The sequence below is a fragment of the Leucoraja erinacea genome, chromosome 1, assembly GCF_028641065.1.
Source record: "Leucoraja erinacea ecotype New England chromosome 1, Leri_hhj_1, whole genome shotgun sequence".
Taxonomy (NCBI): domain Eukaryota; kingdom Metazoa; phylum Chordata; class Chondrichthyes; order Rajiformes; family Rajidae; genus Leucoraja; species Leucoraja erinaceus.
The window spans coordinates 44,965,818-44,991,960 of NC_073377.1; the positions used below are offsets into that span (position 1 = coordinate 44,965,818).

At 44.0% G+C, this 26,143-nt stretch overlaps 1 protein-coding gene across 3 annotated transcripts in view; it reads right to left on the bottom strand.

Annotated features, from left to right (window-relative positions):
- The window catches only part of LOC129696186 (embigin-like), a 47,029-nt gene extending 30,207 nt beyond the window's left edge, over window positions 1-16,822 (bottom strand). For 2 of the 3 annotated variants that reach the window (XM_055633830.1, XM_055633821.1), the window contains exons 1-2: window positions 16,258-16,822; window positions 7,886-7,969 (exon numbers count right to left, since the gene is read on the bottom strand). In XM_055633830.1, the coding sequence (XP_055489805.1) occupies window positions 7,886-7,969; window positions 16,258-16,333 (160 nt within the window). In that variant the 5' untranslated portion in view covers window positions 16,334-16,822. The remainder of the gene's footprint in view (window positions 1-7,885; window positions 7,970-16,257) is intronic. The other variant, XM_055633811.1, reaches the window with a different exon arrangement.
- Between the last annotated feature and the right edge of the window lie 9,321 nt (window positions 16,823-26,143).

Genomic DNA, 26,143 nt, shown 5'->3' on the forward strand with positions numbered 1-26,143 from the left:
CACATAAAAAGACTAAAAGACATCCAAAACAAACACTCACTAAAAAAATACCAGAATGCGGAAATGTTGCAGTTACAGTGAAAGTGTAAATTGAAAATGGCACAATGTTTCTCAAAAAGCTAGGTTTTGGAGATTGGGACTATGCCCTAGCTTATGGGGGACCATTCAAAATCCTGATAATAGTGAGAAAGAAGCTATTCGTGAAGTGGTGGAATGTGCTTGTCGGGAAGACGATGGAATGATCTACTGTGATGTAAAAAGATCCTTGAAAATTTTGGTTGCTTTCCCAAGACTGCATGAAATGTAGATGGAGTTGATGGGGCGGAGGCTGATTTGAGTGATGATCTGGTCTACATCCACTCTTCTCTGCAATTTCTTGTGGTCTTAGTGCTGTTGTCAAATTATGCTACGATACATTACAATAGTGCAACGTTTTACAGTGCATCTATAGAGATTGGTACGAGTCGCTGGAGACATTTCCAATTTCCTTCGTTTTCTGAGGATCCAGAGACAGTGGTCGGCTTTCTTGGCCACTACTTTAATGATGAATTAGCAAGTGAAGTGTAGCACACTGAGCCACTCACTGGATGGTTGTATTTCTTCAGAAGTTGCAGGACAATAATGAAGTTCAAGGTCTTTCCCATCAGTCAGAAGACCCCAGTGTTTCTGGCTACAAACCCTGTCCATGGCTTTATGTGAGAGGCCAAATGTTCTGCCTTTTCCTGACCTGCATCAGTACTTGGTTTTACCTATGCTATAATTTGTGAAGGCAGCAAAATTCAGCTTATTATTGTAACAGCACACTTCAGTTGCCTGCAGGATAGTCTTTACACATGCTATTCTCAAAACATCAACCATTCCTTCTCTAGAGATGCTGCCTGATCCGTTGAGTTACTCCAGCATTTTGTGTCTACCTTCGATTTAAACCAGCATCTGCAGTTCTTCCTACTCAAAATAGTATTATTGTATTAATATTACAGAGGAAAATTAGGCTTCTCTGCTTTTCATTTTTAAATCTATTAGGTGTGTTCCATCCAAGAGATGTTAGGCAAATACAACCCAGCCAATTACCACATTATCAGTCTTTTAAAATCATCATCAAAGTGATCAAAAATAAAAGTGCAAACAAATGGCACTTTCCAATAACCACCACTGGCCTCATCGGACAATGGAACCTCCTGTGTTAATATGGAGCAAAAAGAAGGCATCATTCAGGTAAGAGCTGGTATGTAACAAATGTTGCCACACAAGTCGCAAAAAAAGCATCACTGAATCAATCTCATAAAGACTATGGCTACAAGTTCAGGAGCAAGGCTGGGCATTGTAAAGAGTTACTCAATACCCAAGTCCACGCAGTCCTTCTACCATTCTAATTAAGCTTTAAGAAGTTCTAACAGCTGCAAGAAAAAGCAAGTACTTGGTTGGCACTTCATCCACCACTCTTCATCTACTAGTTTCCCTGGGGCTGTAATGAACACAATTTACATAATATGCTGCAGAAAACTCTCTGGGGATTGAGAGAGGATCTTCCAAAAAAGAACATTAATCCACTATTTTTCATGCAAATAATTTAACAGCAGCTACAGCATCTCTTAATATGTGTCATTAAATGTACTAACCCTGGTATTAATAATTAAACCTGTTATGAGCCAATACTGGATTGAATAATCTTGCACTGTGCAACAGTAACAGGGTGAATGTTACACACAGATTACAAATTTCAACATTTAAATCCAATTGAATTGAGAGGATTAGCCATCACTACAGGATATGGGAAATTCAATTAATAGAAATGCACAGTCTGACATAAACAGCTCACTGGAACTTTCAAATGTTTTTTTCCTCGTTCTTCTGTTCCCAGAACCAAAGGATGTTTGCCCAGAACCGATGTCCCCAACATTGCACAGTGAGTGATGCAAAGTCTGACATCTTGTGGCCAAGTACCAGAAAGCTACAAAGATTTGTTGGGAATTTAATTTGCAATCTACTGTACGAAGAACACTTGTCTAGAAGTTGGATTTCACATTTTCTTTTTGTTGCACCAAACCAGCACTGTGTTTAGAACTATCAACTATTCAGTTTGTCAGCAGAAAATCATGATAAACTTAAGAAAATTATGAAAAAACAAGGTGTTTTACACTCAGAAACAAACTAAGGAACTGCACATTTACTGACAAGATTACTGTATTTGGCAAACCTCCCCAATGCTGTGTGATACCCTCATGACAGAAGGTCAACAGGGTATAATAGGTGTATTGCCTATGGCTGCTAAAAAGCAGATAAATAGTAGAAATTGCTAAATAGGCAATACATAGGCAGCTTTTGAGGGATGTCAGTTTACAGAGAAGGAGGGAAAGAGCTTCACATTTTACCCAGTATCATCCAGGAGGTTCCTGGTGCTTCACAGACCTCGGGAAGGAGGTTCTTGTGTCAGGGAATGAGGGCCTGGAATAGATGGCTGAAGTTGTGTTGATAGCAGAATAACCCTTAAATTATCAAGCCATGCAAAAAAAAAAAACTAATTACGGTAGATATGCCAAGGGGATTGCATCAGTATAACTGTTGCTGCTTTATGATTACAATAATACACACACACACACACACACACACACACACACACACATACACACACACACACACACACACACACACACACACACACACACACACACACACACACACACACACGTGTATTCATCCTGCAAAATGTTACTTCTGCATCACCATCCACCCTCATCCCATTATTGGTAAACCTCCACTGAACCCTCACCATAGCCTCCATTTCCTTCCTGTAATTAGGCAACCAGAATTGCATACAATACTCCAAATGTAGCCTTATAGAACTGCATTAAGACTTATTGACTGTTAAACTCAATGCCATAAGCAATGAGGGTGAGGAAAACCATATGCCTTCTTAAGTAAAGATAAGTGGAAATAAATTGTTGGAGATGGAAAGCAGATCAATAGTTCTTCTAAATCAACAGGACTCTCTTCAAATACTAATATTTATTCCATAATAATACACTAAGAATTCATCAGTGGGATAGTGTGAGACTCAGGTATGGATAGTTCACATTATATGTAATGTTAGACTTTGTGTATCCTATATTAAATCTGGGGAGGATTTTAAAGCAAAGTAGCAGCTCCTGTCCCTCATGTTTAACTGGTCGTTCTTAAGTTATTGTATATTATTGACTGCAAACACATATGTCTACTCAGTCTGAAGAAGAGCACTGACCTGAGTTCCTAATAGCCACAGCTTCTATAGAAGCTGCAGTTGATATGATGGACTCATGAATTACACTTTAGACACTCCAGGCTTCCAGTAACATTCATATATATTAACAGGAACAAGTACCAGCCAAATTCTGCATACACTGAATCTAATTGACAAAATATTAACACTGGCTGAAGGAAACATGCCATTCAATTTATAAGCACGTGAGTAGATGCTCAAACCTGGATTGCTTTCAGATGAATAGAGTAAGCATACTTACCTCCAATTCACCAATGCAATTTTAACACCAGTACAAATGATATGATGATAGTCCAGCTCATGTCCGCTGTATTACACTTCCCATAGAGTTCTGCATTGCGATGTCCAGAGGTCTCTCCAAATTACTTCCAGGCTTTTACATATGATGAGTTGTCTACAACAGCTAAGTGATGTTCTCCTCCATGGTCGTCCATTTTTCTTTTATCTTCCCAGCATATTTGGATCTGTTTCTGGAGTCCAGATTGTGTTGACATCTACAGTTACTGTTGGCTGCTTAATCCATGCTTAAAAATTGTAGGAATGTGTTGGAATTAACTCATCTACAGTGATTAAGATCCAAAGACTTTTATTGGCAGTACAGCATAGGTAACTTCATTTTAACACATAACTCAAGACTGGGGAAGAAAGGGAAAGAAGGCTTTCTATTAAACTAGTGGGCAGAGCCACAGTATGAATCATAACATGAGTGACACTGATCTACATCCTCCCTTTTAAGGAATTAAATGTCAGTACAAAACCATCGACTAAATAAGGCATGCATAGCAATTGATATGGAAAGTCAAATATAGCCCGGGTACTTCACGGTGGGCTTGCAAACAGGACCAGCACGTGTGCGATATAAACCACACAGTCAGCGGTATGACTGGTGGCAGAGATTGAAACAGCGGTGGTGAAACAGGGAACTTTGGCAAGGTAGAGGAGGCGTTGCCATTGGCAGAGTAGCCGTTTCAGAAGGTGGTTCTTGTGCTGGTACAGGTGGACAGGTGCCGCTGGATGTGGATGGAAGTACACTTGTACGGTCCGGATAATACGGAGGTAGAGCCGGCTCATTCACAGGCAGGATATATTGTCTGTTACGTCTGTATGTGCCGCCATCAGCACTGACCAAATATGAGCATGGCTCAGAGGCAGTTCCATGAGCTGTTTGACACTTTTGACAGCCTGTTCAGCCAGTCCATTTGACTGTGGATATTCAGGGCTGCTGGTGATATGGCAAACACCCGCAAACACATTGAATTCTGGCTGGTAAACTGACTGCCATTATCAGATAGCAGTATACAAGGGTTAGATTAGATTAGATTAGATCCTTTATTTGTCATTCAGACCTTTCGGTCTGAACGAAATGTCGTTGCCTGCAGCCATACAGATAATAATAAACAACAAAACACACAATAAACACAAATTAACATCCACCACAGTGAGTTCACCAGGCACCTCCTCACTGTGATGGAGGCAAAAGTCTTAAAGTTACTGTCTCTTCCCTCCTCATTCTCCCTCTGCGCTGAGGCGATATGTTGTTACCCCACCGGGCGGTGGTAGACAGTCCCACGGCTCAATCGATCACCGCAAACGGGCCGGTTCAGCTCCGCGGCCCGGGGTGGTCGAAGATGCCGCCCCCCAGTCCAGCGGACGCAGCTGTTGCTGCGGGAGCTAAGGAAAACAGGCACCAACCTGTGACCTGCGAGCTCCCGATGATGTCGTCCACTGGCCCGCGGCTGAGCCCCGGATTCAGGTCGCCACCGCCGGAATGCCGCCTCAGCCACCAGAGAACCATCTCAGCCCCGAGCCGGGCCGCCCTCACCAGAGCGCCGTCTCAGCCCCGAGCCGGGCCGCCACCACCGGAGCACCGTCCCAGCTCCGAGTCGTGCTGCTGCCACCAGAGCGCCGGAACGCCGCCACAGCTCCGAATTCGGCCAGCCTCCCGTTGGTGAGTCCTGGCTGGCTCTGCCTCTGGAGCCTCGAGGTCGGTCACAATTGGAGGCCGCCAGCTCCACCATTAGGCCTCAGCGCAGACGGAGGCAGAGAAGGGGGGATACGACAGAAGAGTCGCAGTTCCCCGAAGGGAGAGACAGAAACCATGTTTCACCCCCCCCCCCCACACATAACACAACCTAATAACCAAAATTTAACTAAAACAAGACAAAAACACAACAAAAAAAGTAAAGACAGTCGGACTGCAGGCGAGCCACGGCCGTTCAACAGCGCCGCCACTTCCGGAGCTCCGTGGTCTGCAAAATGGCGAGCGAGTTTTAGAACTACCCCGTTAGAAGTGGGGCTGCTAAGAAAATCGATGTCAAACCAGCCAGAATACGAGTCGACAAGTACCAGGTACTGCTTGCCATGCCACTCAAATATGTCAGTTGCCACTGTAGACCACGGGAAGGCAGCGGGGCTGATATTTCCCTTAAGTTTGGAATAAATTTACTCAGGTAGTTAACAATGCCAAGGAATCTCTGCAGACTGAGCATGTCTGTGGGTGCTGGTAGCTCGTTGACGGCACTGGTTATTTATTCCGAACTTCAGAGAAATATCAGCCCCGCTGCAATCTCATCCACAGTGCACATGGGATAGTGAGGTCATTTAATGGCTGTGTATTTGAAGAAGATTTCACCATTTACATAGACGCGGCTCATCCGGCTGCTGCTCCAGGTGTTCGTGCCTCAATTCTCCTTTACCTACCTGGCACAGAAGCTGCTCGGCGTGCCAGAAGATTTCATTATGAACCAGCTAGGTTTGACCAGGCTGGTGTCCAGATTGCTCCCGCTGAATCTATCCGGGACCCAGACTGCTTGCTACACAAATTCCGACAGTTATGTGAGTTACAAATTAAATTAAGTTATGGAGTGACACTTATTTTTGTCATGAAGCCAGAGAAATGGCGAATCTGTTGAAACGTATGTTAGTGCTTTGAAACACATCGCTTTTGGTGATTTATGTAACAGTTTAGTCCATGACCATCTGGTTTATGGTGTCCGCAATGATAAATTACGGGACAAATTACTGCTGAAAACTGCTGGTGCATTGCTGAAATGGCTGATGCTCATGCAAAAGTTTTGGGACATGGCCCCCACTCTGCTCATGATATTAATGTTGCCGGCACATTTTATCAAACCTCTCGCCATTCTCATCAAGTGCCCGACAGCTCTATTGTTAAGCTCATAGGCAATTGTTTTAACTGTGGGGGTTTGCATGTTGCAGCTCATGACCGTTGCCCTGTTTATGGAATATTTTGTCATTTCTGTAAGAAAAATAACCACTTCTTCAAATACTGCTGCTCGCGTAGCAACAGAGTTCAAACAAGACAATCTGTCAATTCACTCGACCATGAGAGCCTGCTTTTGGGACACCTCAACCAGCTCCCATGAATTTGCAGGCTGCTAACAAGGATTTTGATTTGGATGTTCAGTCCCTGCCGGATTTACCTCATAAACATCAAGATCTCAAGGTCGCTTTGCTAGTTAATGGCAAGAATATTTTTCTGAAAGTTGATACTGGAGTAATGTTAAGTGTTTATCTGAATTAAAAAACTCCTATGGCTGCCTCCATTCTCCCATTTGCAGGAGGTCCAGTGCACCCTATCGGTCCTGTTGAGTTACACTGCTGTCTTAACTCACGTGTCCACAACCTAAATTTCTATGTCGTTCGTGAGAATGTACCATCCCTGCTGGGTGTCGAGGCTTGTCACGACCTGGGGCTTGTCTCTTTCAGTGCTTCAGTTTGTCATCTGTCTACAACCTGTGACTTTACTCAATAATTCCGGACACAATTCAAACCTCTGTTTGATGACAAGCTGGGTAGGTTGCCTGTTAAGTACACAATTACGATTAAACCTGAGGTACTTCCAGTTGTCCATCCAGCACACAAGATTCCCCATGCTATGCAGGACTATGTTCAAACTGAACTCAACAGAATGGTGTCTCTAGGTGTAATTGCCCCCGTCGCTGACCCCTCGGATTGGGGCTCGACCATGGTTGTGGCAACAAAGAAGAATAAGGACGAAATACGGATTTGTATCAATCCCAAGGACTTAAACACAGCCATTAAATGACCTCAATATCCCATGCGCACTGTGGACGAGATTGCAGCGTGGCTGGCTGAAGCGACTGTATTTACAGTACTAGATGCCAAGAGTACATTCTGGCAGATTCTGCTGGAACCATTCCACTTCTGACTTCATGTTGGAATTAACTCAAATACAGTGATTTAGATTCAAAGACTTTTATTAGCAATACAGCATAGGTAACTTCATCTTAACACATAACTCAAGACTGGGGAAGAAAGGTAAAAAGGCTTTCTGATAAACCAATAGGCGGAGCCACTGTATGACTCATAACATGAGTGACACTGATCTACAATGGACCTTTCAAAAAGAACATGTAGCATCAAATACGGAACATATTTATGGAATTGTGAAGTGTTGCAAAACCTTATCAGATTCCAGAAGATATATATTTTAAAAATACACATGGCATTTTGAGAATCTATATTCAGCTGAAGAACCTCATGCTCATAGTAATGACAACCCATGTATTACAAAGTAAATCAAAGTAAAACACACTTGAACAGTATGTATTACATTCAGTGAAAGAAATAAGATGTTGAAATTACCTAAAAGAAGAAAAATCTCCACCACAGATAAACGGTCTTCATCACCCCTAGACACTGGTGCTGAGGTTGCATGATGAGAATTACCTGGAAAGGTAAAACATTTAATATTCAATAAACTGGTCCTGGTATTATGACCGGTAGAAAATATCAAAACAAAGAAAAAGTCTGGAAACTGTAGACCAGTGAGCCTAACATCTGTAAGTTACTGAAAAAAATTATGAGGAATAAGATATATATGCGTTTGGATAGACGGGCCGATAAGGGATAGTCAGCATGCGTTTATACGTGGAAGATCGGTACCTCGGTGACTGCCAATCACCACCCCCCCCCCCCCTCTGGACACTTATTATTATTTATTCAAATCGTTTGCTATGTCGCTCTTCCAGGGAGATGCTAAATGCATTTCGTTGTCTCTGTACTGTACACTGACAATGACAATTAAAATTGAATCTGAATCTGAATCTGAATCTGATCGTGTCTTACAAATTTGACTGAGATTTTGAAGTAACCAAAAATGTTGAAGAGCACAAAGCTATAGACATTGTCTACATGGACCAGCAAGGCATTTAATAATATTTTGTATTGTAGGCTGCTCTGGAAGGTTAGATCACAGGGAGAGCTAGTTGACTGAATAAAGTATTGGCTTCATGGAAGGAAGCAGAGGGTGATGGTGGAAAGTTGTTTTTTGGACTGGAGTCCTGTGACTAGTGGTGTGCCTCAGGCATCAGTGATGCGCTCAGTGTTGTTTGAGGTTTATATCAATGATTTGAATGAGAATGTACAAGGCACAATTGATAAGTTTGCAGATGACACTATAGTGGGTGGTGTCACAGATAGTGATAATGGTTAATGCAGATAGAGATTAGTGTGATCAGTGAATGATAGGATACTGAGGGGTATTGTAGAGCAAATGAGTCTACGAGTTCAGGTATATATTCTGTGAAAGTGGCATCACAGGTAGATATGCTGGTCAAGAGGGTTTTTGGTACATTGACTTGACATCAGTCAGGGTATTGATATAGAAGTTGGGGTTTTGTTATGCTACGGATGTAGAAGACATTAGTGATGCCGCATTTGAAGTATTGTGTTCAGTTTTGTCAATTAAGTCAAACTTCAGTACAATAGTTATAGCAAAGAGGAAGAAACAATATTCAAAATACAGTTATCACCATTGTATGACCCAATTCTGGAGACAAAGTCCAATGTCTGCAAAGTGTGGGGTTGCAGTGAATCGGACAGTACCCTAGCTTATGGAAGGAACATTCAGAAGCTTGATAATAGAGGGGCGGAAGCTGTTCCTGAGTCTGGTAATGCATACTTTCAACCTTCTTTTTTGAGGCAGCATGAAGTCTAGATGGAGTCAATGTGGGGAGTCTGTCTGTGTAATGGACTGGGCTACATCTACAACTCTCTGCAATTTGGGCAAAGCTGTTCCCAAGCCAAGCTGTGATGCAACAACGCAATATGTTCTCTAAAGTGCATCCATATAAGTTTGCAAATGTCATTGGAATTTTCCCAGTCTTCTAAGGAAGTAGAGGCATTGCTGTGCCTTCTAGGCTTTCACATCATTGTGGTTGGTCCACTGCAGATAGTTGGTAGTATTTATACCAAGGAACTTGAAGCTTTCACCATTTTCCATTTGGGCACCATTAATGCTGGTAATATATTAATGGGTAATTTCCTCCACCACACTTCCTGAAGTCATTCATTAGATTGGCCAATGTCCTGTTTTTGATTAATAAACATTTTTTTGCAATTCTTTACATATATTGAATGCTAACCACTGCCCACTCCCCAACTACAATGTTCACAGCCAGCTCTTGGGCCATACAGTGACACTCACACAATGTGCTTTATGGGTGAAACTTATCTGAACTGAAGATGTGAAATAATCAGTTGTGTGCAAATATGTTAAATGTATATCATTTTTTGTAAGTACCCTTTAAGCAGGAAGTGGACTGTTGTTCAACTCTCCGAGCAATGGTTAACAGCAAAGGGAACCTTAAAATCTAAACTAAGCCATGAAAACCAATAAATAACTTCAGATGCTGGAAATTGAAACAAAACCAGGAACCTTTTTTGGTAAAAGTTGTTTCCCCCCTTTTGCCATAGATGGATCCCTCACTTGTGTCTCCTATGTGTGCCATAGTTCTGCACTTGCTTCCCCTTCACCCATATAGATCAAGGATAGAGTTCCCCTGGTCCTCACCTTTCACCCCACATTCAACCCTTCACCCTTCACATCCAACGCGTCATACTCCGATATTTCCGTCGCCTCCAATGTGATCCCAACCACATCATATCTTTCCATATCCATCCCATTCCATCTTCCGCAGAGACTGCTCCTCTGCTATTCCTAGGGGTTCCCTCATCCTTTCCCATCCCAAATCACCCCTTTCACAGGTACTTTCCCCTGCAACCACAGGAGATGTAACACAAGTCCCTATACCTCCTCCCTCGCCTCCATCCAGGGACCTCAGCAATTGTTCAAGATGAGACAGGGGTTCATGTGCACATCCTCTTACCTCATCGACTGCATCCAGTGTTTCCCATGTGGCCTCCTGTACATCGGTGAGACCAAGCGTAGACTTGCCGATTGTTTAGCTGAACACATGCTTGGTCTGCCAAGGCCTACTGGATCTAACCATTTTAAATCCCAATGTCCCATCCCCAAACTGACCTTTGTGTCCAGGGCCTCCACCATTGCCAGAGTGAGGCCACGTGCAAATTGGAGGAACAGCACTTCATATTGCACTTGAGTAGCTTACAAGCCAATGGTATGAACATTGAATTCTCCATTTTTAGGCAACCTCTGACTAAACCCTCCCTCCACCCCCCTCTTTTCTTCCCTCTCCACTGTACCCCACATGGACTCCCAGCTACTTCTCTCCTCCACTCCCCCTGACACTTTCCTCTGTTTGGTTTCACAATCCGCAACTCTTCACACATGCCTCAAACCTATTCTTCTTTTCTCTAACCTTAGTTCCAACCATTTGCCTGCCAAAAGATCCCCCTTGCCTGTGTCGACCCATTATCTGCCACACTTTGTTTCGTCTCTCCCCCTTTCCAGCTTTCTCTTCCCTCCCCTACAATCAGTCAGAAGGGTTTTAATCTGAAACGTCACCTATCCGTTCTCCAGAGATGCTGCCTGACCAGTGTACTACTCCAGCACTTAATATCATTTATGGTATGGTCTATGTCCAATAAAGTAAAGCTGGACATTTATTTCTGTAGTAAAAGTAAGGATCCAGCGGCTAATCTTGACTGAATTAAATAGTATGCAATAGGCAGTCGTATGACTTGCATATTTCCCAATTTTGTTTTCTATTCTGAACACAGAATAAGTAAGATGCGTAGGTAAGCAGAGAGGAATCTAGGAAGGATGTACAGAAAATGGGGAAGCAAAAAAATATCATGGTTTGAGTTTCAATCTGATACAATGAGCGTAAGAGATAAAAGGACACAAACTGCTGGAGTAACTCAGTACATTAGGCAGCATTTCTGGAGAACATGGATAGGTGACGTTTTGGGTTGATAGCCTTCTTCAGACTGAGATGAGATGTGTAGGAGGAAAACTGCAAATGCTGGTTTACACCAAATATAGCCACAAAAAGCTGCAGTAACTCAACGGGTCAGGCAGCATCTCTGGAGAAAAGGAATAGGTGACATTTCATTTTGAGGTCCTTCTTCAGACTGCGGGTCGGGAAGAGGGAACCAAAAGATATGAAAAGGCACATATCACCTTCCCCATAGCCAACAATGGACTATTGCGGGCTCCACCTTTCCTTGATCATCGTTGTTATCTTCGATCATAAGTAATTCAGCTTTTTGTGTCTATCTTTGAGATAAGAGATAACCCGGTTAAGGGGTTTCAAAGAGGAGGTTAATGAAGAATAGGCAGAACTTGACTTTCAACATGTACTATCAATGCTGATTATTAATCAGGAAAATTAATAGATTTATCATCAAGGGTGACATTTCAATGAGATACTATTCAGATTATTTATGGAGGTTCCAACGAGCCAATCTTTACAAGAGGAGGCTGATCCACCACAAAAGATCACTTTTTAGATTAAGACTGAGCATCTAGAATTTACATATGAGTTACTGCTTGATTTAAATTATGTACATTTTTGCTATGCTGATATTCTATTCACTGATTCTTGTCAGTGCGATAACAATGATTGCACTTTCAATTCAACTTAAAAGCCAGTAGGAAAATAATATTTACTATAAATTTATCCCTTAAAATGTAAATATAAAATTTACACTTCAAAGTTAGCAAGTGAGTAAGGGTGAATGAAGGAGTATGTTGCACTTAAAGTACCAGCACTTCTAGTTTCAACTTCTTTCGAATAACAATTGAGAGAGTAATGTCAGGCTTCAGCATCTGCTATGATACGGACTGCTGAGCTCAATGCATGTTCAATAAACAGCTTGTCCCTGAAACTTAGTCCAGACTGAACACTAAATGTCTGCAAAGATTTATTGTGCCGAGGCTTATAAATCTTGTAAGCAACATCTTAGAGTTGAGCTTAGGACAGAAGAATTCAGCCTGAGCCCCAAATACAGCAAAGATGGTGGCATCGAGTCATCTTACAGACACACTGTGTGCACGACCATTACTCATACATTATATATGGCAGGTAGATGGGTCAGCCGATCAGACTCTGCATACTTATGGTAATGAATACCTATTCCGCCTTGAAGGTCACAATGCATTCTTACTCTACCACGGCTACAGGAAGCATATTCCCGATTCTAAGGACTCACAGTCTAACAACTGTTTTTCCTCAAGTCAATTTTATTTCTCTTGCCCTTCAGCTCTACCTATGAACTCTATTCCACAACCCCTCCACCGTAGCTAACAGCCTTTCACTGTCTAAAACTTCATTATATATGTTTCAATAGCTCCTCAGTCTTCTTTTCTCAAAATAAATTAATCCATCCTCATAACTGTATTTATTCATTCCAGGAACTATTTCAACTCTTTCCTGAACCCTTCAAATGCCTTTACATTCTTCACATGCGACAACCAGAATGGATCAAAATACAATTCAAAAGTGAAGCAGCACAGTGTTTCACAGAGGATCGATGTACCTTCTTTGCTTATATTGATAAAGCCAAGAATTGTTTCTGCCTTATTAACTGTTTTTTCAACACGCCCTGCCACCTTCGATGAGTTGTGCATGCAAATCCCCAGGTCCATTGGCTCCAATATTTTTATTCTATCAATGTCTCTGCTCAATCTTCCTAACAAAAGATAACACCTCCCATTATCCTAAATCTGTCAAGTGTCACTCAGTTCATTCCACCAAATAATTTACATCTTGCTGCAATCTATCACTTTCCTTTTCACAGTTCACAATATGACCAAATAGACAATGGATAATAGACAATAGGTGCAGGAGCAGGCCATTTGGCCCTTCGAGCCAGCACCGCTATTCAAAGTGATCAAGGCTGATCAACGCCAATCAGTACCCCGTACCTGCCTTCTCCCCATATCCCCTGACCGCTATTTTTAAGAGCCCTATCTAGCTCTCTCTTGAAAGCATTCAGAGAACCTGCCTCCACCGCCCTCTGAGGCAGAGAATTCCAAAGACTCACCACTCTCTGTGAAAAAAATTGTTTCTAAATGGCTTACTCCTTATTCTTAAACTGTGGCCCCTGGTTCTGGAATACTCCAACATCGGGAACATGTTTCCTGCCGCTAGCGTGTCCAAGCCCTTAGCAATCTCACATGTTTCAATGAGATCCCCTCTCATCCTTCTAAACTCCAGAGTATACAAGCCCAGCTGCTCCATTCTCTCAGCATTTGACAGTCCCGCCATCCCGGGAATTAACCTTGTAAACCTACGCTGCACTCCCTCAATAGCAAGAATGTCCTTCCTCAAATTAGGGGACCAAAGCTTCAAACAATACTCCAGGTGTGGTCTCACTAGGGCTCTGTACAACTGCAGAAGGACCTCTTTGCTCCTATATTCGATTCCTCTAGTTATAAAGGCAACATGCATGTACCTGCATGCATACTTTCATATACTGATGTACAAGGACCCCCCCAGATCCCATTCTACTTCCCCTTTTCCCAACTTGACGCCATTTAGATAGTAATCTGCCTTCCTGTTTTTGCTACTAAAGTGGATAACCTCACATTTATCCACATTAAACTTCATCTGCCATGCATCTGCCCACTCTCCCAACATGTCCAAGTCACCCTGTATTCTCATAGCATCCTCCTCACAGTTCACACTGGCACCCAGCTTTGTTAGCAAATTTGCTAATGTTACTTTGAATCCCTTCATCCAAATCATTGATGTAGGTTGTAAATAGCTGCAGTCCCAGCACCGAGCCTTGCAGTAACCCACTAGTCACTGCCTGCCGTTCTGAAAGGGACCCGTTAATCCCTACTCTTTGTTTCCTGTCTGCCAACCACTTCTCTATCCATGTCAGCACTCTACCCCCAATACCTTGTGCCCTAATTTTGCCCACTAATCTCCTATGTGGGACCTTGTCAAATGCTTTCTGAAAGTCCAGGTACACTACATCCACTGGCTCTCCCTTGTCCATTTTCCTAGTTACATCTTCAAAAAATTGCAGAAGATTAGTTAAGCATGATTTCCCCTTCGTAAATCCATGCTGACTCTGACCGATCCTGTTACTGCTATCCAAATGTGCAGCTATTTCATCTTTTATAATTGACTCCAGCATCTTCCCCACCATTGATGTCAGGCTAACTGGTCTATAATTCCCCTTTTTCTCTCTCCTGCCTTTCTTAAAAAGTGGGATAACAAGTAACCCATCTCTCTCCATCCCTCCCCACCCAAGCTGTTGTACTAGCTTCAAAACCATCTTGTTGACTCTCATTGTCTGTAAATCATTTTCACCTAGGCCACAACAGACAATGGCCTGTTCCCTTTATCATTGATACTTTTTTGCATAAATGTTATTTGTTCTTCTACTCTCTATATCACTGTCAATATCTCTCAATTCCCTTTCCCCTGACTCTCAGTCTGAAGAAGGGTTCTGACCTGAAAGGTCAGAAATTCTTTTCCTCCAGAGATGCTGTCTGACTCGCTGAGTTACTACGACTTTTTGTGTCTATCTTCGGTTTAAACCCGCATCTGCAGTTCCTTCCAACACATTGATGAGGATGCACCTAGTGCGAGAGTTTGAGCTACAGGGAGAGGTTGGGCAGGCTGGACATTATTCCTTGGGGTGCAGGAGGCTGAGTGGTGATCATATATAAGAGTATAAAATCATGAGGGGATTACATCGGGTGGATGCACAGGTTTTTCCCAAGGTAGGGGAACCAAGTAGAACGGGAGAAATGGTTTCAGGTCAGAGGGGAAAGATTTAATGGGAATCTCTGAGGGGCAACTTATTCACACAGAGGGTGATGGATATATTGAACGAGTTGTCAGAAGAAGTTGATGTATGTACATTAAAAAGACATTTGGACAAGTATATTGACTGGGAAGGTTTTGATGGATATGAACCATTCGTGAGTAAATGATATTAGAAACATAGAAATAGATAGGGCATCTTCGTTGGCTATTAGCTTAGATAGAGCATCTTCGTTGGCATGGACAAGTTGGGCCAGATGGCCTAATTGCATGCTGTTTGACTATGACTCTCAGCTGAAGGGTCCCAATCCAAAACGTCTACTGTCCATTTCCCATTACAGTAGCCGTTCAATGCGCGGAGTTCCTCCAGCAGATTGATTGTGGTTCCGGATTCCAGCATCTGCAGTCTCTTATCTTAACGGTACTACTATAGTCCCAGCAGAATTCTTATTTTGACCTCTGCAATCCACTCTCTGCTCTCTGCACTCTGCCCTCTTGTTACCTACGTATTTCCACCTTTCACATTTATGTTTCTCCTCATCTGCTTTCTCTGTCACTCTTGTTTTAACGTTCACTTCTCCTCTGATTCTTTTTTCTAAGGATCTTGGTTATCGCTGGGTTTTGCACCCCTTGCGAAAAAAAAACTCTTTTTGTGTTGCGTTATCTTCCTCTGTATCCCTCCTTTCGTCATTTTCCCCAGAGCCCCTCGCCTGTTTGCAGTCAACGGCTGTGGTCAGCAGTGACCAGGAGACTGCAGTAACTGGATCAAGGGCAGAGGTGGAGAGGATGGTCGGCTGGTGCAGGGGGAGACCAGAGCAACATCTGCAGCCTCTCCAAGGAGTGGGACCTCGGTTAAACGGCCTCTCCGCACACACCATTAAACACACCGACCAAGATGCCCCATCTCAGCGAGTTTAACCTCTCCCGCGGCACAAGGACGCACAAGGTCCCACCAAACCCACGCACCCCCTGCCAGCGAGCCGTTCTATTCACGCCAACAGCGTCAGTTCAAAGGGACACGACACTTACTTGGTTCGACCACCCCCTGAATGGAGATGATCAGCAAGATCGCGGAGAGGGTCTGCTTGCCCAGTGGCCCGATCATCTCGGTCGAAGCGATGCAAGTCCAGCGATGCGCGTCCCTGCGGGCAGCTCCAGGCTGCTGCTGCTGTGTTTCGGCATCGGACGCCAGCCCCTTTCTCCGCTCCCCCTCCCTCCTTCCTCACCCTGTCCTCCAGATCACCATGAAGGTTAAAGAGCGCACGCCCACCTATCCACCATCACACACCCACAGTCTATTCAGAACAAATACAAATATTTATGCCTTTACATTAAAAGGGTTAAAGCGCCAAATAATGTTCAAATAAAGTAAAATATTCGGAGTCACTGAAATGAGCATAACAACACCGTCCTCGCTCCCATCCTCCTCCAAAACATGTGGGGGCTGTTGTGAGGAAACCTCCCCGCAGGTCAACATCCTGACCTGGCCCCACTCAGCATTATGGTTGTTAGCCAATGTAACAGACTGCTCCACTACATTCCCCAAATACACCCAGTTACACCGGTGGGACAGCCAGCCCCACTTTATGAATAGTCACACAGTCCTGTAGGTGGAAGCAGGCCCTTCTGTCCAACTTTCCCACGTTGACCATCATGCCCCATCTACACTAAATTAATGAGGGAAGTCATAGTGATCATGCTGATCATCTGAAATCAGTACCCTGTTCCTGCTTTCTCCCCATATCCCTTGATTTTGTTTAGCCCTAAGAGCTCCTAAGAATAGAGGGAAAATATTCAATGCACTGAATGTTTTGTTTCCTCCAAGGCAGGGGAATCATAAACTAGAGAGCATAGAAACACACAAACATAGAAAATAGGCACAGGAGAAGGACATTTGGCTCCTCGAGCCAGCACCGCCATTTAATATGATCATGGCTGATCATCTGAAATCAGTACCCTGTTCCTGCTTTCTCCCCATATCCCTTGATTTTGTTAGCCCTAAGAGCTCCTAAGAAGAGAGAGAAAATATTCCATCGGAACCTGAGGGACACCAAAGATTCAATAGGAAACTGAGGGACGAAGCTTTACTGGAGTCGACCTGAGAGAAGACAATTCTGGATCCAGTGTTGTCTAATGAACCAGATTTAATAAGGGAACTCAAGATAAAGGAACCACTAGGAGGTAGTGACCATAATATGATAAGTTTTAATCTGCAATTTTAGAGGGAGAAGTTTAAAACAGAGGTGTCAGTGTTGCTGTAGAACAAAGGGGACTGTGAAGGCATGAGAGAGGAGCTGGCCAAGGTCAACTGAAAAAGGATCCTAGCAGGAATGACGGTGGAACAGCAATGGCAGAAACTTCAGGGCATAATCCAGAACATGCAGGATCATTTCATTCCAACGAGGAAGAAAGATTCCAAGGGGAGTAAGAGGTAACCGTGGCTGACAAGGGATGTTAGGGATGGAATAAAACTCAAATAAAAGGTGTATAACATAGCAAAGAGCAGTGGGAAGCCAGAGGATTGGGACACTTTGAAAGGACAACAGAAGGTAACAAAAAGGGCAATATGGGGTGAAAAGATGAAGTACAAAGGTAAGCTGGCCAAGAATATAAAGAAGTGTAGTAAAAGCTTCTTTAGGTCAAGTCAAGTTTTATTCATCACTTGCAAATCAAGTGCAGTGAAATGAATTTGCCAGCAGTGGTACAATAAAAAAAGAACACACAATACACAATAATAATTTAGCACAAACATCCACCACAGCATTCATCACTGTGCTGGAAGGCACAAAGTTTGGTCAGTCCTCCTCCATTTTCCACCGTGGTTGGGACCACAACCCTCCGCAGTCGATGCTGCGGATGTCCAGATGTGTAGACAAGGTAAGTCCAGGTAGGTCCTGAATCGGTGCTTCCCCACCGGAGACCGGAGATCGGTCGGAGCTCCTCTCTCTAAGGTATGTTAAAAGAAAAAGATTAGTAAAGACAAATGTGCGTCCCTTGAAGGCAGAAACAGGTGAAATTTTTATGGGGAACAAGGAAATGGCAGAAGAGTTGAACACATTCTTTGATTCTGTCTTCAATAAGGAAGACACAAACAATCTCCCAGGTGTACTAGCGGACAGAGGATCCAGGGAGACAGAGGAATTGAAAGAAATTTGTATTAGGCGAGAAATAGTATTGGGCAGATTGATGGGACTGAAGGCTGATAAATCCCCGCTGGCCTGATGGTCTGCATCCCAGGGTACTCAAGGAAGTGGCTCTTGAAATCGTGGATGCGTTGGTGATCATTTTCCAATGTTCTATAGATTCAGGATCAGTTCCTGTGGATTGGAGGGGAGCTAATGTTATCCCACTTTTTAAGAAAGAAACGATAGAGAAAAATTATAGACCAGTTAGCCTGACATCGGTGGTGGGGAAGACGCTGGAGTCAATTATTAAAGAAGTACTAATGGCGTATTTGGCGAGCATAAAAAGGATTGGTCCAAGTCAGCATGGATTTATGAAAGAGAAATCCTGCTTGACTAATCTTCTGGAAATTTTGGGGGATGTGACGTAAAATAGATGAAGGAGAGCCAGTGGATGTAGTGTATCTGGACTTTCAGAAAGCCTTTGATAAGGTCCCACACAGGAGATTAGTGGGCAAAATTAGAGCACATGGTATTGGGGGAAGGATATTGACATGGATAGAGAATTGGTTGGCAGACAGGAAACAAAGAGTAGCAATAAACGGGTTTCTGTCTGAATGGCAGGCAGTGGCGAGTGCAGTGCTTCAAGGCTCGGTGTTGGGGCCGGAACTATTTACAATATATATTAATGATTTAGATGATGGGATTAAAAGTAACACTTGCAAATTTGCAGATGACACAAAGCTGGGTGGCAGTGTGAACTGCGAAGGGGATGCTAGGAGGTTGCAGGGTGACTTTGGCGGCATGAAAAAAAAGGAGGCATATTATTATCTCAATGGTGTCAGATTAGGAAAAAGGGAAGTGCAACGAGACCAGGGTGTCCTTGTACATCAGTCACTGAATGTAAACATGCAGGTGCAGCAGGCAGTGAAGAAAGCTAATGGCATGTTGGCCTTAATAACGAGAGGATTTGAGTATAGGAGTAAAGAGGTCCTTCTGCAGTTGTACAGGGCCCTGGTGGGACTACATCTGGTGTATTGTGTGCAGTTTTGGTCTCATAATTTGAGGAAGGACATCCTTGCTATTGAGACAGTGCAGCGTAGGTTCACGAGGTTAATCCCCGTGATGGCGAGACTGTCATTTGAGGAAAGATTGGAAAGACTGGGCTTGTATTCACTGGAATTTAGAAGGATGAGAGGGGATCTTATAGAAACGTATAAAATTATAAAAAAACGATTGGACAAGCTAGATGTAGGAAAAATGTTCCCAATGTTGGGAGAGACCAGAACCAGGGGCCACAGTCTAAGAATAAAGGGGAGGCCATTTAAAGGGGCTGTCCCACTTGGCCGACCTAATTTGCGAGTTTAGAAGAGTGTCTTCGACCTTCAAACTCACAGCATGGTCGACACGTGATCCTAGGAGGTCCAATGTGGTCGCTGTAACTCTCCTTCAAGCTTGAGGGAATTACCCGAATACTCGTGGCCTCAGCTAGGTCGCGGAAAACATTTCAGCATGTTGAGAAATTTTCCGCAAGTAAAATTTGGTTAGCATGGTTCTTTTGAACTCGTAGTGCAGTGGAGTGGGGTCACTATTTAGTTATTTAGTCGAGGGCAGCCGTAGGCAATCTCCTTCGCTGACCGGGCATTTTGATTGGCTCATTGGAGTTTTCAGGACCAAGGAAAATGCCCGCTAAACTTTATTATCTATATACTTTTAAAACTGTGTGTGTGTGTGTGTGTGTGTGTGTGTGTGTGCGTGTGTGTAGTGTGTTTGTGGGTGTATGTCATTCGGCCTTTGATTCCTTGGTCCGCCAAACCCACATGGTGAAACTCCGTGATTTCTTCCATTTCGCTAGCTAATTCACTTTTACATTCACTCATGCACTCTTCAAAACATTTGGACAATTTTACATGCACATTTTAAAATAAAATCCTCCCCCCCCCCCCCCCCCCCCCCCCCCCACTCACACTCATTTTGTCACCGCCTGCTGGCCACCCACCATAACGCAGTATTCGGGGTCTGAAGTGCTCTGCTCGAAAAACGCCAATATTTTTCCCTCCCGCTGGTGTCTGGCCCGGCTCTGTCACACTGCCTCAAGCCAAACATTGGACGGTCAACCGCTGCTTTTCGTCCTCTGGCGAAAAGCAGCGGGGGAACAGCCAGCGTGACAGAGCCGACATGTCCGAAGCGCTGAGGATGCGAGGCCTCACAGTTTCTGATGGGGCCACTTTCACAAACTTTACCGTCAGTGGCACAGACAACTTTGGATCCAGCAGCAGAGTGACTCCGTCAATGCATTCATTCCACAGTGATTTCAGTTCGGCAACAACACCCCCCCCCCCCCCCCCCCCCCCCCCCACCCCCCACCCCCCTCAGCCGGTCGATCCACCTCGTGGATTTAACCCCCGGTCGATCCCCCCCGAGGCTTTCCAGGCCCCCCCCTCGAGCTTGAAGGGGTCGAAGACACTCTTCACATAACTCGGGGATTAGACCAAACGGGACAGCCCTTGCTCTAGTACTCCTGAAATGTGTCTCCACTCCTTCTCCCCCCCTTGCCCTTTTATTCATAGTCATAGAGTTATATCCCCCTTCCCAGGCCCTTCTCTCCCAACTTGACCATCCGAACAAACATGCCCCCTTCTCTCCCCTTCTCTCCCATTTGGCCCTCCCGTCTAAACCTACCCCCCCCCTTCCATGCTCAATAAAGGATTTACCATACACTGTGGCAGCCATTTATACCTTCCTCTTCATGCGTAAAAAAATTTCAGACAGCGCTCAGCCGCTTTCCCCCTGGCCCCTGCTCTTTGCGATCTGATTCCTTGTGTGTGCAGCCGGGAGATCTTACCTCGTGGATTTTAACGTGGGGAGTAGATCCAGCTCGAGTGAATGTGTTTCCCCAAGACGAGGGCCCTCGAGATTGAGGTCGAAGACACTCTTCTTAACTTGCGGATTAGGTCACCCAAGTGGGACAGCCCCTTTAAACTGAGATGAGGAAAAACATTTCCAGTTCCACTTGCGGACCTTATTCATAGTCATAGAGTTATAAAGCTGGAAACAAGCCCTTCTGCCCAACTTGACCATGCCAACAAACATGCCCCATCTACACTCGTCCCTCCTGCCTACATTTGGCCCATATCCATCTAAACCTACCCTATCCATGAACCTGTCCAAATGTCTTTATGCATTGTGATAGTACCTCATTTGGCAGCTAGTTCCATATACCTACCACTGTTTGTGTAAAAAAAGTTGCCCCTCAGGTTCCTATTCAATCTTACCCCCCTCATCTTAAACCCATGTCCTCTGGTGCTTGATTCCTTGGAGTGCAAGAGACCAAAGGGAGATCTTATAGGGGTGTATAAATTAATGAGAGGAGTAGATAGGGTGGATGTAGTGAATGTGTTTCCCCAAGGTAGGGGAATCAATAACTAGAAAGCATACATTTAAGGTTAGAGGGTAATGATTTAATTAGAACCCGCGGGGCACACAAAGTGTAGGAAGAAATGAGACACAAACTCATCAAGTCTTTGGAATATGGCCCCATACTTATTTTGGTTAAACCTTTTGTGCAAAGTCGTGCACATAAAGTGTAGGAAGAAGTATTGGGACACCAAACACAGTAACATGGAAATGTCACTGACACTGCAATGACTAAGTGTTAATGATAACATTAATAAATTAGTGTTAACGGTGGCATAGTGGCTCAGCAGTAGAGATGCTGCCTTACAGCACCAGAGACCCAAGTTTGATCCCGACTACGAATGCTGTCTGTATGGAGTTTGTCCGTTCTCTTGGTGACCATGTGGGTTTCCTATAAATGCTCCGGTTTTCTCTCAAATTCCAAAGAGTTGTGGATTTATAGGTTAAATTGGTCCTTTTGAATGTCCCTAGTGTGTAGGATAGAACTAGTGCATAGTCGGCGTGGACCCAGTGGGCCAAAGGGCCTGGTTCCACACTGTAACTAAACTAAACTATACTAAACTAAACTTGTTGAGTTGTGTAGAGGAAGCACAGGTTTTGGATTAACATATACCTACACAAAATGAGTCATGTCCTTTTGTCCTCCTCATTGAACCAATATCTGACTGCAAAGATAGAGCAAAGGATATTTCATGGTAGAAATGTCAAAGACTAGACAACATAGCCATATGGCAACAGGGGAAGAGTTTAAAGGAGATGTGGGCAAGTTAAGTATGCAAAGGGTGGTGGTGCCTCTAACGAACTGCCAGTGGTGTGGTGGAGGCAGATATCATAGTGGCTTTTATAAAGGCACATGAATATGCAGGGAGCAGAGGGATATGGATCAGTTGCAGGCAGAGGAGATTATTTTTTCTTGGCATCATGTTCACCACAGACATTTGTGGGTCGCAGGGCCTGTTCCAGTGCTGTACTCTTCTATGGTCTGTTTCATATGTTGCACCATGACATTCATCTTCCAGACAGGTCAATATGGATGAAATCAAGCAGATCTATCATCACGTGTTGGTGCTCACTCTGCCTTTTATCTGCCCTGACAGTTTTATCCTTCAATATTCTGACAGTTTGGTCAATGTTTATACGATCCCGACTACTCGTGGTGATACTCACTGAAGTTCCTCATACTCCGATCTTGGAGACTAGCGAGGAAGAGGTCAATCCATCTTTGTTTTTACCTAGCCCATCGTGTCCATGTGAGCTACAATGGACTTCACACAAGTCCAACTTCTCAGCTTTCACCGTGTAATCCTATTGGATATGATTCTTCAGGAAATGTTTATGGTTTTTGTATCAACCTTTGTATCAGACAGTGAATTCTACGCCCATGCCACAACAAGTGAAAAAATCCTCAAGTCTCTATTGAACTTTTTTGATCTGGACCTTTCATAAATTCATACACCAAACACATTTCAATCATAGATCAGCCAAGATCATATTGAATGGCGGGTCCGGCTTGAGGGGTCCATGACTTGCTACTGTTCCTATTTTCTTGTGTTCTCTGGGACCTTTGGAAAGGTAGTCTGAAAGAATTTCACCTCAGTTTAAGTATCTCTCTCAATGTAATTCAGGAGGTTTCCTCTTGACCTTTGAGAGCTAATGATTTGGACAAATCCCTGAGCCCTCACAATTGTGGGATCAACTTAGCCCGAGATTACTTATACAATACAATACAATATACAATATTTATTCAATGTCATTTGAACCTCAGTGAGGCTCAAACGAAACTCTGCGGGCGATAGTAAGTCCCACGGCCATTAAGGCCATGCCGGGCGATGTACGGCCCGCTCCAGGTCTAAATGTCTCAAAGTTGGAGCCCCTGGTGGGCGTTGGAATGTCCCGCGGCCATTAGAGCCACGCTGGGCGATGTACGGCCTCGCTCAGGGTCATTCCAACCCCGCGACATGGGCGGGAGAAGTTGCGTTGCGGAGCTCCGAAAAACGGTCACCCACCAGGGACCCGCGAGCTCCCGATGTCCCAGTCCACCATGGTCTGCAGCTGGAGCCTCCGAGCTCCGGAGTCGGGCCACCACCGGTCCCCACGCATGGAGATCCAACAGGAAAAAGGTTGGGTCTCCCGTGCAGGACAGAGATTTAAAAAATTCCCCTCCCCGCCCCCCACATATACACAGTTAAAAACAGTTTTAAAAAAAACACAACTCCCCGCCCCCCACATATACACAGTTAAAAACAGTTTAAAAAAAAACACAACAACTACATTTAACTAGACACATTTTTTTTTTTAAAGACAGACAGGCTGCAGGGGCCGCTGCAACGTGAGTCGTGCCGCCAACCAGAAACTGACTAAACCAGAAATGAAACATTGTGATGGTTTTCTGTTTTCAGAAACCTAACTGGAAATGGGCTTTCCAATTTGAGAAAAAAAATCTGATTATTCCAGTTTATTGCTGAAACTGGAACATAAGCAACCATAATATAGTTCCTGTGTAAATGGTGCTTTGGTCTCATTATAATCTTTCCTTTGAGAGTAGAGTGAACTTGGTGTGGACCCAGGGCATCATATATAATGGACAGGAATGCCAAGGAAACCCTAAATTATTGGGCCTCATTGAATCCAGCCGGGACAATTGCTTCAGGCTTTACTTCAGATGAAATATCAGATTCTGTGCATGAGAATACTGTTATCTGCCATTCTGAAAAAATAATGTTGCATAGCAGTAAGCATGGAGGCACAGCAGGTAGGGCACCAGCCTGACAGCAACAAAGATCTAGGTTCAATCCGGACATTGAGTTCAGTTCTGTGAGGAGTTTGCACATACTCCCTGTGGCCACATGGTTTTCCTCCAGGTGTTCTGTTTTTCTCCCATATCCCAAAGACATGGTGGTTAAGAAGTTAATTGGCTATTTTTAGTTGACCCTAGTGTGTAGGTAAGCACTAGAACCATGTGGGGGGCAGTTAGAATGTAGGGAGAATTATGAAAAGGGATTAATTAGAATTAACACAAATGGGTGGCTCTTGGTCGGCATGAACTTGATGGGACAAAGGGCCTGTTGCTGCACTACTGTACTTCTTATCTATAACTTGATTGGCCTCTGAACCTACCTCTACACATAGGCATTTTAGAGTGTGGCAGAGTAGTGCAGCTGGTAGAACTGCTTCTTTACAGTACAAGATCTTAACCTCGGATGCTGTCTGTTTGCATGTTCTCCGTGTGACCGCATAGGTTTCCTTCGGGAGCTCCAGTTTCCTCTCCCATTCTAAAGATGTGAATGCTGCAGGTTAATTGGCCTCTGTAAATTGCCCCTTGTGTGGAGGCAGTGGATGCACAAGTGGAAGTGGAAATAATTAAAAGTGTGATCTTTGGGCTGTGTGGACATGGTGTGCTAATGGGCCTGTTGCCATGCTGTATCAATCAGCTCAATTCAATCAATCATTTCCATTTCACACTGCATGCAACAGATGCAGTATTTTCTTTATCTTAATCACTTTGCTAGGCAATATCATAAACTTTTTGTGTGTCCCATGCAAGTGGCTTGTGTGATAATGAACATAATGAGCAGACATTATCTGAAACTCCTGACATCCCACGAGCTGCAGTAGGTCATGGCCAGCCATTGCCATACCCCGACGGCAGCACTGGCTTGTCCGCCACGGAACCAGGAGAGGGAAGCCCCTTGCTCGCCCCGAAGATCGGATACTAGAGAGGAGGTTGAGTGTGTCAGCGATGGTGGCGGACGCTGGACTGAACTGAAACGTAGGAAGAACTGAGTGGTCTTCTCTTCCGTGCCTTCAAGATCAACTGCAGGAGATTCCCCCGGAGCACGAAGGTTGAAGATAGCCGGGCACGAGTAGGATGATCGCCTAGAGGTGACGGCAGCAATCGGCCTTTACGGTTGGCTGCAGGTGGGGCTGTGAAATGGCAGCAAAATCTGGTGACTATTGCATATAGACTCAGTGGGCTGTTTCTATGCATTATGTGCCTAACTGGGATTGTACTCATTCATGTATGGCAATATCCGTATAATGCCTCTATCTGTATAACTCTGATCTGTAGACAAAAAAAAATATCACGTGTACCTTGGTTTATGTGAAAATAAACAAAGCATTGAACCATTGATATTGTTCTGTCTCGTTTGAATGCATTTGATGGTTACATTCATAATTCTATACTAACATTGAACTCTTCAAATCAAACCGAACATGGGAGATGGTGTCTGCAGGAAAGGTAACTGAGAGGAGAAAGGTAGGAGAAGCCAGGACTACTGGGAAGCACGAATGAGATTGTTTTGTGGCAGGACATACTGTAGGGAAAGGCTATCAATGATTGTTGCATAGAAGCAATAAATAAATGAAAACACCCT